The sequence below is a fragment of the Eumetopias jubatus genome, unplaced genomic scaffold, assembly GCF_037043125.1.
Source record: "Eumetopias jubatus isolate StellerSeaLion01/CBP00866 unplaced genomic scaffold, mEumJub1_p1.0 scaffold_11, whole genome shotgun sequence".
NCBI lineage: Eukaryota > Metazoa > Chordata > Mammalia > Carnivora > Otariidae > Eumetopias > Eumetopias jubatus.
This window is the reverse complement of record NW_028274817.1, coordinates 72,860,734-72,876,403: the sequence shown is the minus strand read 5'-3', so window position 1 is coordinate 72,876,403 and position 15,670 is coordinate 72,860,734. Positions and strand designations below refer to the sequence as shown.

General features: G+C 44.4%; 1 protein-coding gene across 1 annotated transcript in view; it reads left to right on the top strand.

Annotated features, from left to right (window-relative positions):
* AR (androgen receptor) overlaps nt 1-5,209 on the top strand; it is a 178,620-nt gene extending 173,411 nt beyond the window's left edge. The window contains exons 6-8 of the mRNA XM_028126576.1: nt 3,104-3,234; nt 4,091-4,248; nt 4,904-5,209. Coding sequence (XP_027982377.1) covers nt 3,104-3,234; nt 4,091-4,248; nt 4,904-5,059 — 445 coding nt within the window. The 3' untranslated portion in view covers nt 5,060-5,209. The remainder of the gene's footprint in view (nt 1-3,103; nt 3,235-4,090; nt 4,249-4,903) is intronic.
* The last annotated feature ends 10,461 nt before the right edge of the window (nt 5,210-15,670 follow it).

Below are 15,670 nucleotides of genomic sequence, written 5' to 3'. Positions count from 1 at the left end.
GGTTTGTTATGATGACTAAAATGGGAGCTAATGGATGTGAAATGCCTGGCGCATGATAGGCAAGAAATAAAAAAGAAGGACCTTTCTGATCCTCTTTCCCTAATAGTGATAATCTTCTCTCTGTCTGTTGTTTGAGGTCCCCCGATAGCATGTGACTGGAGCTGGCCAAAAAAATCTACCCAAGGACCTTGAGCTAGTCTCACCACAGAGAATCCTTTTGGTTAGGGCAGGAGTTGACCTTCCTTCCCCTCCAGCCCTCTAACCCAGAAGAGCCTTAAAATAAAATGTACAGGCTACTGGTTCCTTCCAGTACAGCAAGGCCATATGGGGGAAAATGAGTATCCCCAGCTGCCCTCTTCCAACCCAGCTAACCCTGGTAGCCAGGAGCTAAGAATAACCATTGGGCTTTTGGCACAACCTGATTTATGGTTTCCAGATCTCCAAAGAGTTACTTATCATGCCATCTTCTGGGACAGGCCTTTAAAAGCCCTCTTCCTATGTATCTCTCACCCTTACTTTCCTGCTGACCTCCAGTGATTGAATTAACACCCTGGGCACCTGCACCACTCTCCCTATCCAGAGCCCTAGGACCCTTGAATCTTTGCAAGATGATAATTGGTGTTTTCTAAATCCTCATTCCCTTTTCTGCCTCCGTGGAAGTAATGAGGCACTCCTTCTCAGCTTTCTGGCCCACTCCCATGTAGCTCTTCAGAAGGCACAATGGGACTCCCAGCACAGGCAGGGTCCTAGACCCATCAAGCCCCAGTGCTCCTGAAACAACAATGCCCCCCTTCCTCTTGTAGGAACCACCATGTTAGAGCTCTTACAGTCCCTAGAAACATCTAAACCAATGTTTCTCAACAGGGATGCTGGTGACATTGTCAGAGGAATAATTTTGCATTGTGCAGGATATTCTTGCATATTGGAATATGTTTATGTTTAACATGTCTGGCACCAGCCCACTAAATACCAGTAGGATCTCTGTCACTGTAACAGGCCACACTTCCCCCACATATATCTAGCATCCACTAGGAAGGTAGTTCACTCCAGTACCAGCCACTAATTGTTGCCAGCCTCCTCAAGATACTAATATGGAGACTGAAGCCCAAAAAGAGAGAGATGGACTATGAGCCAACCCATTTCCTGATCTCTCTGACACCAAGTCCTGTCATCAGCCCTGCTTTCTTCTCTCCTCCTCCCCTCTTTGTGGAGAACACATGTTGTGAGGGTAATGGGCTTGGACCCCAGCTGTGTGACCTTGACTAAATTACCTAACTCCTCTGAACCTCAGTCTTCTCATCTGTAGAATGGTGAATAGTATTAGAATGGCACCTTCCTACATATCATTTATTGAACACTTACTATGTGCCAAGCCCTGTGCTCAGTGTTTTCCAATTTTCATCTCTTCTGTTACCACTCTCTCTTAATTCTCACCTATCTCTGCTCTCTTTCTGAATTCCATTCCTGCCCCTTGTCTTCTGCCTTCCACTCTCTTCTCCCTTTCCTTCCCATTAACTCTCTCCCTACTCTTTTTGTCCTTTCTCCTTCTTGTTCCCTTCCCCTCTGAATTCCTTCCCTTGCCTTTCCCTTTTTCTTCTTTCTTTTCCCCACATTTCTCTGTCCCTGGGACTTGCAGCAGTGTTACATCAATCCTCCACATCAGGACCATGATTTCAAATGGTAAAAAGACTGCAGTGTTATCAGCAGAGGCTTGGAAGTACAGTAGAGCCTGGAGCCAGATCACGTCCAAGGGTCAGCAGATCTTTCTCAAAAATTCCCTAGGGTGAAAGACCTTGGAGCAACACTGCTTTGGTCAGTTGACTTGTGATACTGTCTAAATACTTCTTCTTTCTAGCTGGTCTCCAGCCTGAATTGAACACACCATCTGCCCCCCTTCCCTTTTTCTCCAGGGCAGCCAAGATCTCTCTGAGATAGGGTGCTGGCCTTCCACCCAACCAGTACCAGGCTTGCTTAGCCCATGGACAAGGCTAGTGGTTTGGGGACCAAAACGTCAAACCACAACCATCAAGCCTAATCTTGGTCTTTTTCCTCACCACTTAAGTGGGTGTTAAATTCTCTTTCCTTTCTCCACAAGATACAAAATGAGTTTCTCTCTCTCTCTCTCTCTCTCTCTCTCTCTCTCTCTCTCTCACCCACCCCCACACACACACACACACACACACACACGATTTTTGAAGTACTGAAAACCAGGAAAACCAACTAGCAGGAAGATGATGCATCTTCCTAGAGGCTGGCGCTTGCCATGGCCACTCATAAAACAGAGAGGTTGTTCACCCCTTAGAAACTGTTCAAGCCTTGGCCACTTCCCTATATAATTTATAGGCGATAATGTGATGATCTGTTGACAAATCACTATAGTAAAAACAGCTCACATGTGTTTACAACTCCCGAACTGTGGTAAGGAACCACCATTATATGAGGGAGTAGGCTCCCCTTCAAGGTACATTTAGATTGGACATTTGGAAACACTTCCTGGCTGATTTGATAAGTATTGGAACAAACTTTGTGAAGGGACAGTGGGGAATCTTCTTCCCTAGATTTTTTTTTTAAGTGACAAAATTTCTAGCAAAAGAAATGGCATTTATGCCAAGAGACAGGGGAATTGACAGGATAAATTACTGTGGTCACTTGGAAATCCTGGTGTCTTTATGTTAGGAGTTGATTTCTAAAGTTTATCTCCTAGAAATACTCCCGTGTTGGGATGCCTGGGAGGCAGGTTCTGACTCTGGCTGTAGCTGGGGTATTAGAACTGTAGTCAGGGAGACCATGTGCCTGGCCCATTGTGTTGATTTGGTTAGGCTTTCCCGTCTCTGTCTCAGGAAACAGGAGGGGCACAGGGACCTGGAAATTCCATGTGCTAACCTGTATCCTGACCAGGGAAGATGAGTAGTTACCAGGATGTCAGGATTTGGGGGGAAAAAAAAAGAACAGCTTTGTTCCTTGTCAATGAAGCACCAGCAAGAGAAACAACGAGCTCTTCTTAGAGAACCTGGGGAGGGGAGGACGACCAAAGACATTCTCTCTGAGCTTATTTTTAAGCCTTCCCTTACTCCTTTCCTTTCTCCATCTGTCTCCTCTGCAGGTACCGTATGCACAAGTCCCGGATGTACAGCCAGTGTGTCCGAATGAGGCACCTCTCTCAAGAATTTGGATGGCTCCAGATCACCCCCCAAGAATTTTTGTGCATGAAGGCACTGCTGCTATTCAGCATTAGTAAGTGCCTGGAAAGACAAAAATGCCCCTGGGGTCAATAGGGGCTCAGAGGGGAGCTACTTTTTCCATTAAAGATTTATCAGGGAGAAGCCAACCCCTAAGCATTTCCCTTCTTCGTTCACCCTCCCTCCTCCACTCTCCCTTTAGCATCCTTTTTTTCTACCAGGTATGAATTTCATGGCTCAGACTATTTTCTTTGCTAGAACTCAACCTCTGTTAGATCCCCAGCTACCTCCAGTCTCTCTTTGGACAAGGCTTTTGGAGCTGGCTATAGCAGGTCTCTGAATTTTTCCATAGCTTCTACCATAGAAACAGGCAAAGACTACCTTATATTTATTGCAGAGCAGAAGGAATTGCCTCTGGAAGGAATTTCCTCTTCTGCCAATAATAGGAGGTATGTGTGAGCAACTCAGATAGGGTTTATTAGGCAGCCAAGTAATCTTTCTTTAATGTCTCTTCTAAGCAGAATGTTATCTTAGCCCCCGTGAGGGAAAAAGGAGGTCAAATTTGATATTCGAAGCTATATATTTTAATTGTCTAAATCAGAGCTGGACTGTGACAACATAAAACCACAGGTTCTAAGAAATGTGCAGATGAGAAGACTAGAAAAAGGAAAGGGTCAGTAAATTTGGTTTACTCGATGCCCTTCGGATTGGGTCCAGCTAGCCTTCTGTCTAGAACTTCCTGGCAGACTGAAGGACCCAGGCATACAGACTTCAACTGACAGGAAACCAAGTAGATGGTTCCCTCCCTGTGGGGGTGGGGGTCAAGTTTGTGGTCAGAAAACTTGGTGATTTGTCTAATGCTCCTTTGTGGGCATGCTTCCCCTCCCCATTCTGTCTTCATCCCACATCAGTTCCAGTGGATGGGCTGAAAAATCAAAAATTCTTTGATGAACTTCGAATGAACTACATCAAGGAACTTGATCGTATCATTGCTTGCAAGAGAAAAAATCCCACATCCTGCTCGAGGCGCTTCTACCAGCTCACTAAGCTCCTGGACTCTGTGCAACCTGTAAGCAAATGATGGAGGGTGCTTCATCAGGGAGAAGCAACTTGATAGAGCTAAGTGATCATATGCTCCTCTAGGATCAGGCACCACCTGTTGGGAGGTGCTTCCATCCTCCTCTGGCTTTGAGTGTGGTCCAGGAAAAAAATGCAATGGAGAAGAAAGAAACACAGGTCACATTGCCCCTGGATGCTGTGAAAGAGGTGGAGGAGTTGAGAACAGAGCAGTTGGGACTCAGGGAAAGGGCTTAGAGCAGATAAGTTCTCCAGGCAGACAAAACAGGCCTGAATGTTTTTCCCCTCTCCCTTCAATGATGTCTGTGTGTGTGTGTGTGCGCACGTGTGTGTGTGTGTGTGTGAAAGAGGCAGGAAGAGAATGTGTGTGTGTGTATGTTGGGGGGGTGTATGCATTCGCGTGCATGTGCTGGGGAAGAGGAACACAAGGTTCTGAGTCAGAGAGCTTGCAATGGTGTAAGAGATCTCTTGGGAGCCTTCAGTAACTCCCTGGAGACCATTTAGTGTACATGTGTGTGAACATACACACATCCACAGGAAGGACCAAGGGCAGGGAAGGTGGAAGAAATCAAAGGTGGGGGTAAGAGCCTGACGGAAGCCAACTCCTGGTCAAGCCTGTTTTCTCCCTCTCATTGCTCCCCCTACAGATTGCGCGAGAGCTACATCAGTTCACTTTTGACCTGCTAATCAAGTCCCACATGGTGAGCGTGGACTTTCCAGAAATGATGGCAGAAATCATCTCTGTGCAAGTGCCCAAGATTCTTTCTGGGAAAGTCAAGCCCATCTATTTCCACACGCAGTGAAGCTTTGGAAGCCCCCATTTTCTCACCCCACTCCACTCCCCTTTTCAGATATCTTCTGCCTGTTATAACTCTCAACTACTTCTCTGCAGTGCCTTGGGGAATTTCCTCTTTTGATGTACAGTCTGTCATGAAGATGTTCCTTAGTTCTATTTGCTGCACCTCCCCCCCCCCTTTTCCTCCTTTCTCTTTTTTCCCTTCCTATCTGACCCTCCCATGGCACTTTCAGACTCTGCTCCCTGCCATGGCTCTTATCTGTGTTTTGAATGGTGTTGTATTTCTTTAAATCTGTGATGATCCTCATGTGGCCCAGTGTCAAGTTGTGCTTGTTTATAGCACTGCACTGTGTGCCAGCCACACAAACTTTTACTCACCTAATGCCACGGGAAGTTTAGAGAGCTGAGTATCTGGAAAAACAAAAACAAAACAAACAACCCCCCTAAAACCAAAAATCCTGTAGGGTTTTTTCCTCTTAAAAAAATAGAAAAACAAACAGAATTCCCCCAACGAGGCCAACAGTGACTAGAAATAAGGTGAAAATTGCAAGCCCATGGGGAGTCACTGCTTTTTTTTTTTTTTTCCCAAGTTCAGCCTCCCTGGGAGACTTTATTTTCTGCCAATGGCTATTGCCATTAGAGGGCAGGATGACCGCAGAGATGAGTTAGGAGAGGGGAGGCAGATTTAAGAGAGGACAAAGAGGACAGATGGATCACCAGTATCTGCCCACAGCCTTGGCCCCTGACGGCTAGACTGCTTAACTGCAGTGCAATTCATTGTACTGAAAATGTGCTTCTTGTTTGAAAACGTGTCTTCATGTGAACGCCTCCCCTCTAGCCAATCCTTTTTCTCTCTTACCCTGTGCCTCCACCCTCAAATTGACTTTCCATAAGCTTTTCTAAGAGCTTTGGACTGAATGTTCTCTTTAGCCAAAACTTGGCCACTTCCACTGAAGAGTCAGACCAGTAAGAAAGAAAGGAGAGATCTGACCCTTTGGAAGACCCTATCCAGAGCCAGGTCTGCTTTCCCATTTGTGGGTCAGGGAAGAGGCTGGGGCTGGAGTCAGAGGAAAAAGAATCGATGGGTTGGTTGTTTTCCTGCTTAGGACACTGAAGATTTGATCACTCTTTTGCCTTTACCTTTAAAAGACTCCAGTGTTTTCTGCCTGACTCCATGTGGCTGCAAGCTCCCTCTTACCCTCCCTTCAGTGTTTTGTGGGCCTGTACTTCACCATACTGTATTACAGCCATGGTGGTGAGATTTGTCCATTTATTTGGGCATGTTCACAGACTCTCTGCTAAGAGCTGGTACCACCAAGAAGGCTAGCAAGCCAGCAGTCTTGATGCCAGTAGGCTCAAAGACTTCTTACCAAATGTCATTCATCAACTATCAGATCTCTGGAGCCCTTAGACAAACTGGAAAGAAGGCATCGATGGGACTGGACAAGCCGGGCATCTTGCCCTTGTCCCCTAGAGATGATACCTTCCCACCAAGTGAAGAAATACCTACTTCTTCCTTCAGAGCAGCTAACAGGGCTATGCGGGTCAGGGTTAAAGAGAAAACTCAATTACCAGGGTGAGAAGAATGAAGGCACTAGAACCGGAAACCCTGTAAATGCTGTCCTTGCCCCCCAGCATATCCACCTGCAGAAGTCATGGGAAGAAGAGAGAAGAAACTAAGAGGAGACTGACTACTAAATTAAAGTCTTCAGAGGCAAAATCTAAAGCCAGATGGGCACCATCTGGTCGGTTTACTCATCCTCCTCCTCTGCTGCTGATTCTGGGCTCTGACATCGGCCATACTCACTCAGACCCTCCACCTTTGTTGCTGCCTCTCAGCCAGAGGGAGGCTGAAACATTTATACTACAGAACCATGACCTCCTTTGGAAAGGTCTGGTTTGCGTGGCTCCAATGGGCTGCCATCCAAACTCAGGGTGTGCTCTTGGGACACTGGTTTCATATGGTCCTTTGGCATACCTCTCTTTTGCTGACTTTGTCCCCCAATCCTGAGTTCAGGGGGAATGTCCGCCTACTTTCTCATCTTGGCAACTGCCTCCTCACTTAGCTCTTACATTGATCTGCTAAATTCAAGAAATCAGGGGCCAGTTACCAAGCTGCCCATTTCCGTTGGTTCACTCTACTTATTGAGAAGATAGTTTCTGAGTGACACGCTATTATCTACATGGGTTTCCTCTTCTGAGTGACACGCTATTATCTACATGGGTTTCCTCCCCTGATTTCTGTGCTGATATTAATAGCCAAATGAACTTGCAAAACAGCTTCTTTAAATAACAAGGGACAGGGGAATCTAAGATGGGTGATATACCAGTCCAAGACTGCTGAACAAAACTAAAACTGACAGGTTCTCTTTCTGGGGTAGGATAGACAAATCCTGGTTTTCTTCGTTAGGACATCATTTGGCTTATGTAAGTTCATGAGATTACTTCTGGCTGTTTTAAACAGAAAAAAAAATCCATCACTTTTTTCAGTTATACTAGGCTATAGTTTAATAGCTCCTTTACATCTGTTTTAAAATTATTTTCCTCTTTTATGGTATATGGATTTGATTATATCATTCTAATATCTCTCCTTGTAAATACTAGATGCTCTCCTTTTTATTTCTCTGACTACCGCATTTTTCACCTTTATGGATTTCCCAATTGTGACTCTTGTCTTTATGAATATATATGTTTTGCATTTGTGAAAGCCAAAAATCAGTGAAACAGCAGTGTAAATTAAAAACAGCAACAACTAAACTACTCTGAAATTCTGAATGGCAAGACTAGGGAAAAAACGGCCTAAACAAGGCTCTAGGCCTAGTGTTTTTGCACTGGGGTTTCAGTGAGTGAAGGAGATTTTAGCTTGGCTTTGTTCTCCCACAGACAAAAGGGGGATTCTCTTTTTTTCTTTTGGTCGTTGATGTTCTCGCCAGTGTAACTGACAGAAAACTCATTTGGCATGTGCTCTGCTATACAAACAGTTGATGTGGTTGGTACACTGTGGCTCACCCATGAAAGCTCAGCTACCTCGATCCACTCACCTGGTGAGCTGAAAGATGAGGATCACTCACCAGGCAAGTCGTGGTAACTGTCTCCAAAGCAGTTTGCGGTGCTCGATGGGGATGGAGTGAGGAAGAGAAAACAAAGGAGCACCAGGGACAAGGCCCCATCTGTGCTTCACGGCAGACAGCCGCCAGAGCCGCAGACTCTGTGGTCAAAGAAAAAGAATCGTGTGGCAGTTTCAGCTCTTGGTCATTGAGCAGCTCTCCCAGGCCTGGCCTCTGAGCTGAAACAGGGGTGGGGTTCTTTGTTCCATAGCTTTTCTGTGCCACAGACAGTATCATTGTTCTTGGAGAGTTCATTATTTTTCTAATGAGAATGGAATTTTTTGAAGGATTCTGTCATATATCTTTGAAAAAGAAAATCGGTAATATACATATTTTTATGTATGTTCACTGGCACTAAAAAAGAAGGAAAAAAAAGCTTTGCTCTGTCCTTTGGATAGTTGCTGAGGTGATTCCAGGTTGGGAAATAATGTGCTGATGCTAGAGTCCCTCTCTGTCCATACGCTACTTCTAAATCCATATAGGCCTATATAGCAAGAAGTATTCTATTTGCACTTTAAGAGAAAGTAGTTTCGTCATCCACATGATAGTAACACTACACAAATGACCTAACTTTGAGCTTCAAGTAGCTTCTAAGTGTTTGTTTCATTAGCCACAGCACAGACATGGCCTTGCCCTCTTTTCTCTCTTGATATTCTTGCAGGGCTCAAAAGCCCAAGCCATTCCCGTCTACCCCATTCCATCCCTGTGCCAGGGTTGCACTTCATGAGACTCTCTCCAGACAGCCCTGTAACTATCCCTGCATGGCTCTGGGGAGAGAAGAGGCTGACTACTAATTATCTTGTGCCAGTTGCCCAGGTGAGAGGGCACTGGGCCAAAAGAGTGGCCTTTGTGCTCAACCCCCTGTAAGGGGTCATGGGAACCAGGAATGCTTAAGCACAGGATCCAATCCCAAACTTAGGGTCAAAATAAGCCATTTAGCATGTGCATTTTCTTGTAAAAGGAAGTTTCTACCCCTGCTGCCTTTTATAGGCAGGTCTGTTTCTCACCACTAATCTCTTTGAAAATCTTTGAAAGTAGTTTTTTTTTTTTTTTTAAAGACAAAGAGATGAAAGCATCACATTATGTAACCAAAGATTACACTGTATCTGCTAAGATACCAAAATTTAAGAGCAGGGAGGGAACAAACATTAGTGCCTCTTTGGTAAACTATCCAAAGACAGACTAAAGGACTTTGTTGTTGACTGACTTATAAAACTTTTGTGAGTTTTTCCCCCAACAATATAAATGCTTAGAAAAGTGGAAGATAATTTTGAAAAAATTGGGTTTATAGGTCCTTCACTAAGTGATTTTATAAGCAGAACTAGCTTTCTTTTTCTCTAGTAGTTGCTGAGCAAATTCTTAAAGCTCCATTGTTGCATGGTTGGAAATGGAGCTGTCTTGGCCACTGTGTTTGCTAGTGCCCATGTTAGCATATCTGAAGATGTGAAGCCCTTGATGAGAAGGGGAGCATTTAAAGGACTAGATTTTGCACTAAAGGGACAGCAGGCAGAAATCCTCATTTCTGCCCACTTTGGATGGCACAAAAAGTTCTCTTGGGTTTAAGGCAGAAAGTTGAAATATATTGTAAATGAGTATTTGTATCCATGTTTCAAAATTGAATTATATATGTATAGATATAATGTGTTCTGATAGCTTTATCTTTCTCTGCACCTTTATATTTGGTTCCAGGTCATAACTGATACCATGTACTTGTGAGAGAGGCTACAGTTACATTTTGGAAGCTCTCTCAGAATGGAAAAGATACCTGGGTTGATCAGATAACTAAGAGATCTCTGCCTCTATTGGGGCCTTACCCACAGACCTAACAGAGGAGCAGAGGGGGAAAAGAATAGGGTACATGATGTATTGCACTTTACTAGCCCAAGACAGATGAATGTTTAAAGGGTGGTGAGGACTCATTGGAATCAACTGGGATTTCCCATAGAGAAGGCCCAGACTTGGAGCCAAAGGCCCACCCAAACGATTAACCGATGGACCCCTGATGGGACCTGAGCGTTGGAAAAAGAGAAACATTCTTTGTTCTTCACCATCCTTGTGAGAAAAGGGCAGTTTCCTGCACTTGGGAACCTGGAGCAAGTGCTCCATCTTTTACACAATCCACTCACCTACGATTGAGGTGCTCTTGCTACTGGGTGTCTTGTGTGCTCTAATTTTGGTTTTGGATATGTTCTGTAAAGATTTTGACAATGAAAATGTGTTTTTATCTGTCAAAAAATTGTAAGTGTACTAGAAGTTGTATCTCTGTAGATGCAGGTCCATCTCTGCCCTTGGGTAGGGATGGTTTTCTTCAGTTAAGAAATTGACACTGGGGTCTGCTGCCCAGAGCCTCCCAACCTTAAACCATTTCTAGGTGAAGGCAGAAAATTCCACATTAGTCACTCCTCCTCTTCAGATGCTTAGGCTGGGGTAACAAATAATTTGGAATGTTCCTGCCCCCAGAAATTAGTGATAAGTATTTTAATTTAGCAGGTAGACTTTTAAAGGGAAAAACGGCCTTTGATGCAGTTTGGATTTATCCCCATTCGATTAAGCCAGAAAGTAATATGCATTGATTGGTTACCAACCCCAATTCAGTATAGTGGGGATGCTGATTCCTTTCCTTACCTCACCTGTCTCTTAGCCTTCTTTGAAATTAAGTGAGAAGCTATGGACTGAGTAGCCCCTGTAGCCTAAAACAGTCTCCACATGCACTAATTCATGAGGCTGTCTGTCATATGGCTGCAGATTCCACTGCCACCAAAAACTGAAACACATTACGTACCCCAACAGAAAGAAATTCCTAAAATGTTGCTGCTTCTCCGGTGGCCCCCCTCCCTGGTTCTGCTTTACATTTTGGGACTCTGTTCCCTGCCTTGCAGGCAGGCCAGGCCTGCAGCCTTTCCCAACCTTAGCCCTTGGTGCTAACTGTCCTGCAGTGAAGTGCCTGTGGGATTGTCCTATCCCATAAGCCACTCAGGTGCTGAGAGTAGCCACCATTGGGATAACCCAAGCAAAAAAAAAAAAAAAAAAACGAGTCCCCTCACCATTCAGTGGCACCTTTCTGCTTTCCCCTAAACTGGAACATTGATTAGGGAGTACCTCAGATGTGACATTCTTATGCTGTCCTTGAGATTAATTTGGCAGCAAGAGGGAGCAGACAATGTAACCAGATGTAAGATTTAATTTTCAATGTTGAGGGAAAAAAGAAGAAAGCATCATGTAAAGATTTTTTTTTTTAAAGAAACATTAATTTTGCTTGGAAGTTCTTTTGACGGGGCTTCAGTTCTTACAGCGGCACTTGGCCTCCACTGGGTAGCAGGACCAGCCCCAAGCGCTAGCGCTGTGTTTTTTGTAATCTTGGAATCTTTTGTTGCTCTAAATACAATTAAAAATGGCAGAAACTTGTTTGTTGGAATACATGTGTGACTCTGGGTTTGTCTCTGTCTCTGCTTTCAGAAATGTCATCCATTGTGTAAAATACTGGCTTGCTGGTCTGCCAGTTAAAACTTGGCCGCGGCCCCTGTTGTGGCTGCAGGCTCAAGTTATTGTTAACAAAAAGATTCAAGAAAAGCTGCTAATGTCCTCTTATCACCACTGTTAATTTGTTAAAACATAAAACCATCTAAAATTTCAGGGGAATGTCATCAGAGTTTTTTTAATTAGCTCTTTTTTATTGGCTGTCTTTATTGAAGTCAAGAGTTGGTATCATGCCCAGTGGCCTTTTATGCTATGTTGATTTTCACATATTTTAAAAAATCTTTGCACAGGGGTTATAAATTTGCCCTGTGTTGGCCCTAGCATAGGTTGAGCTGGGACCACCAAAATATCAAAGAGTCTGGGCTAAGAAAGCACAGATGGACCCTGATGACCCATTACAACTTCTCATCAAAAACCCTGAGCTTGTCAAACAGGGGAAAGGCACGCAAAACCCAGCTGTTTACCCTCAACTTCATCCTTATGGGAACATAAAATGATTGGGAGCTTCACTGCCCAGTTCTTGCCAAGCTTCAGATAAGGAATGGGCATGTTCACATTCTCACTGTTTCTCAAGAGCCATATCATCCTTGGCCACCCAAGTAAAATCTGAACCAGCTTTCTTTGAGGTTTTTAAAGGTTTAGGCAAAGTGGCCTCCTGTCTCTTCCCAGTTTGGATACCAACATGAGATCCCAAGTTGAATTTCTGAGCTAAAGATACAGACCATCAATGAGGTGTGACAGATGCATTAAGGAACAGTATGAAAACACTCTATGCCTCAGTGTCCTCACCTGTAACAGGGGTTGTCACAATGCCTCTCTCCTGGGCCAGGCTAGAGATTCAATAAGAATGTATGTGACCCAGCTGGTGAGACAAATGCTCTTGCTTTGTTCCCTGTTAAAATGTGAGAACCCCTGAGAAGGACCCCAAGTTGAGATGTATTTGTCATTGACCTCCTCAGAGTGGATGGATTTCTCAAATTTTTCCTGAACACAATGCTTGACGGAGAGAAGAAGAAAAGAGATTTGGGGGATGTGTGTGTCTAAATAATAGAGAATATGTACATTTGTGGGTTATGTGTGTCAGAACCTGCCTCCAGAAGACCCCTCTGGCCACCATTGCTTAGTTCTCCTCTCTTGTACCTACAGAGAGTGGTCTAACAGCCACCCTACTTGGTTTTATTTACCACTCAGTCCCTGCCTAAAGTAACAAGGTAGTTAGCTTCTGCCATAAATTTTCCAAGGTGTAGCAAAACACAGAGGTCAGGGAGACATGACATCTGCTGGATTTTAAAAAGAGCCTGGAATCTGGAGTCCAGTGTGTGACTTGTTCATAGTCATACAGCTAGTGTAGAGCTAGGATTCTGACCTGCTGATTCACTTGCTATATGGTCCTGGGCAGCTCTCTGCCCTTTTCTAGATCCTAGTTTTCTCATCCATAAAATGAGTGTATCTGAAGATGTGGAATAAGACTAGATGAAATGGGAAGCCCCTTCCAGTATGGAAACCATGCTTATTGCAAACTACAGTAATGCCTTTCTTAATCATGACATAAAAGGGGAAAGGAATGGGCATTTCATTATCCCTAGAACACGTAGTTTTGGAACTAAAATCCCCATTATTTGTACTCAAGAAAAATTTACTGAATACCTGGAGAGCACAGGGTCAAAGCAATAATTGAGTCCTGTGTTATCGATGCCGTCAACCCCTTGATTGATGGGAAAGGGCTCAAAAGTGAAATAATTTGTTTACCATTTGGATGATCTCATAAATAGCAGAGATACTTAGGAGTTAAGTAAGCCACGGTCCATGCTTTCATGAGTTTATAGCCTATTAAATGCCTCAGGCCAGGCCAGTCTGGGACTTTTTATCAAATCCACCCCCAACCTCCTTACATCCATCCCTCAGACAAGATTAGGCTAACTTTTGATCGATAATTGCTGCCTTTTAGAGATAGAATGGGTCTTAGCATCTAGCCCAAACATTCTTCACATCAGGAATCCAGGCCAATATATACATATATAGAATGTTATTGTGATTTAGGACTTGTGGCAAGGGACTAGCCCTAGAACACCCAGCTTATGGTCCCTTCATATGCCTGCAGGCAAAATGCTTGGGTGACAGGGCACCTGAGAATCTTTACGATCCCTTTGCACACTGGTTCAGAACCCTGGTGAGAGAGCCTCTGCTTCTCATCTGTTTTTTCCATGTACACAGTTCAAGAATCTCTATTCCAACCACAGCACGTACTTCGCCTACCATCCACTCCCCAAGAGGTTTTCTTCATGCCACTGCCGGGGGTGGGGTGAGAGGAGGAGAGAATTATTGGCAAAGCTAGAGAAGTAACTGCAGAAGCAATGAAAAACATTTAAAAGCACACTGAAGTATGACAATGTAGGTTTCTTAGTTAACAGGCATATGCAGATGATTCACATTCTCAGATTCTCCTGCCACCATTTCTTCAGACTACAACTTCCATTCTGCCCTCAACTACTTCCCCAGGGTACTTCTAGCAAGGAGAAGGCCATTTGGGGAACTTGGACTGGCTGCTAACCAGGAAGACTGTGCCAAGAAAGCGGACTTAAACCAGACTCTGCAAATAGCCCCACCCCTCCCAATCACCACTGGGTACTTCAAATCTCAGATCAGAAAATAGGCCAGCAGAGCAGCAGATAACTGTGAGAGGCACATCACCTGCCACCTGGGCAGTGACACTTGTCCCCAAAGGAAGTAAGGCCTTTTGGTGCTTATACATAGTGGTAAGAGTGGATATGAAACTTGTGAAAGAGCCCCACCACCTCTAAAGCCTGCAAGGATTCTTCACAGGGGTTCAATATCCAATTATTCCCTCATTCATTTCTTCTTTCATTTATTCACAAACTACTTGGGCAACCATTATGTACCCCACACAGGAACAAGACAGACATGGTCTCTGTCCTCATGGAGCTTCCGGTACTAGTGGGAGAGACAGAAAAAAACACAGACAATTGTAATATAATGTAATAGGTACTACAGTGAGGGAAGTTCAAGGTTCTGTTGGGGTACAGAAGAATGCCTCTCATAGAGTAGTGGGAAGGTCTAGTCAGAAGCCTTCTTAGAGCAGTCTAGGTTGTGGCCCAAGCTGAATGAAGATGGGGCTGAGGGTAAAGAAAAAGGCGTTCTTCCTCAGTCAAGAGACAGCAGCCTTGTTAGGGAAACTATGAATAGTTTAGCCTAACAGAAAAGTTGGAAGAAGGGTGTGGCTGTGAGAGAAGAGGGTAGAGAGAGGAGGTACAAGCAAAGCCAATGAGGGCCTATGTGTCAAACTAAAGAATTTGTGCCTTTACCCCAAGTTTAAAGGGGAACCGTAGAAATCCTTGCCAGCATTTCAATTCCCAGAACATATGATCTCTTCTGAATCTCACAACATCCAGTGGAGGCAGGAAGGTCAAAGATCAAACCCATTTTGCAGATAAGGGAACTGAGGCTCTATATGGTAAATAATTGGCAAGGCTGTTCCTGAATAATGAAGGGCCCAAAGTATAAACTGAAAAAAACTGAATCTCCTGATTTCCAGTCTCAGGCTTCTCAGAGCGGACCAATCTATCAAAGACTTCAGGACCTGATGCAATTCTTAGATTGTGTCTCAATGTCTGTGTGGTGACAGTATGTGCTGTCTACTCTCCTCCCTGTACCTACCATTGTCTTCCTGAGGTGACACTCACTGGCATGGGTTTCCTATGTAGCAGACAGGGCATCCCAGAGAGTGGTAGCAGCATTTTATTTTATTTATTTTTTTAATTTGTTTATTTGACAGAGAGAGACACAGCGAGAGAGGGAACACAAGCAGGGGGAGTGGGGGAGGGAGAAGCAGGCTTCCCACTGAGCAGGGAGCCTGATGCAGGGCTCGATCCCAGGACCCTGGGATCATGACCTGAGCTGAAGGCAGACGCTTAGCGACTGAGCCACCCAGGCGCACCATCAGCGTTTTAAAGAGTAATGCAGGCTGTAGGAAGTCAGCAAACTTGGTGTTCTGTGGGCATGGGGCATCATTGATT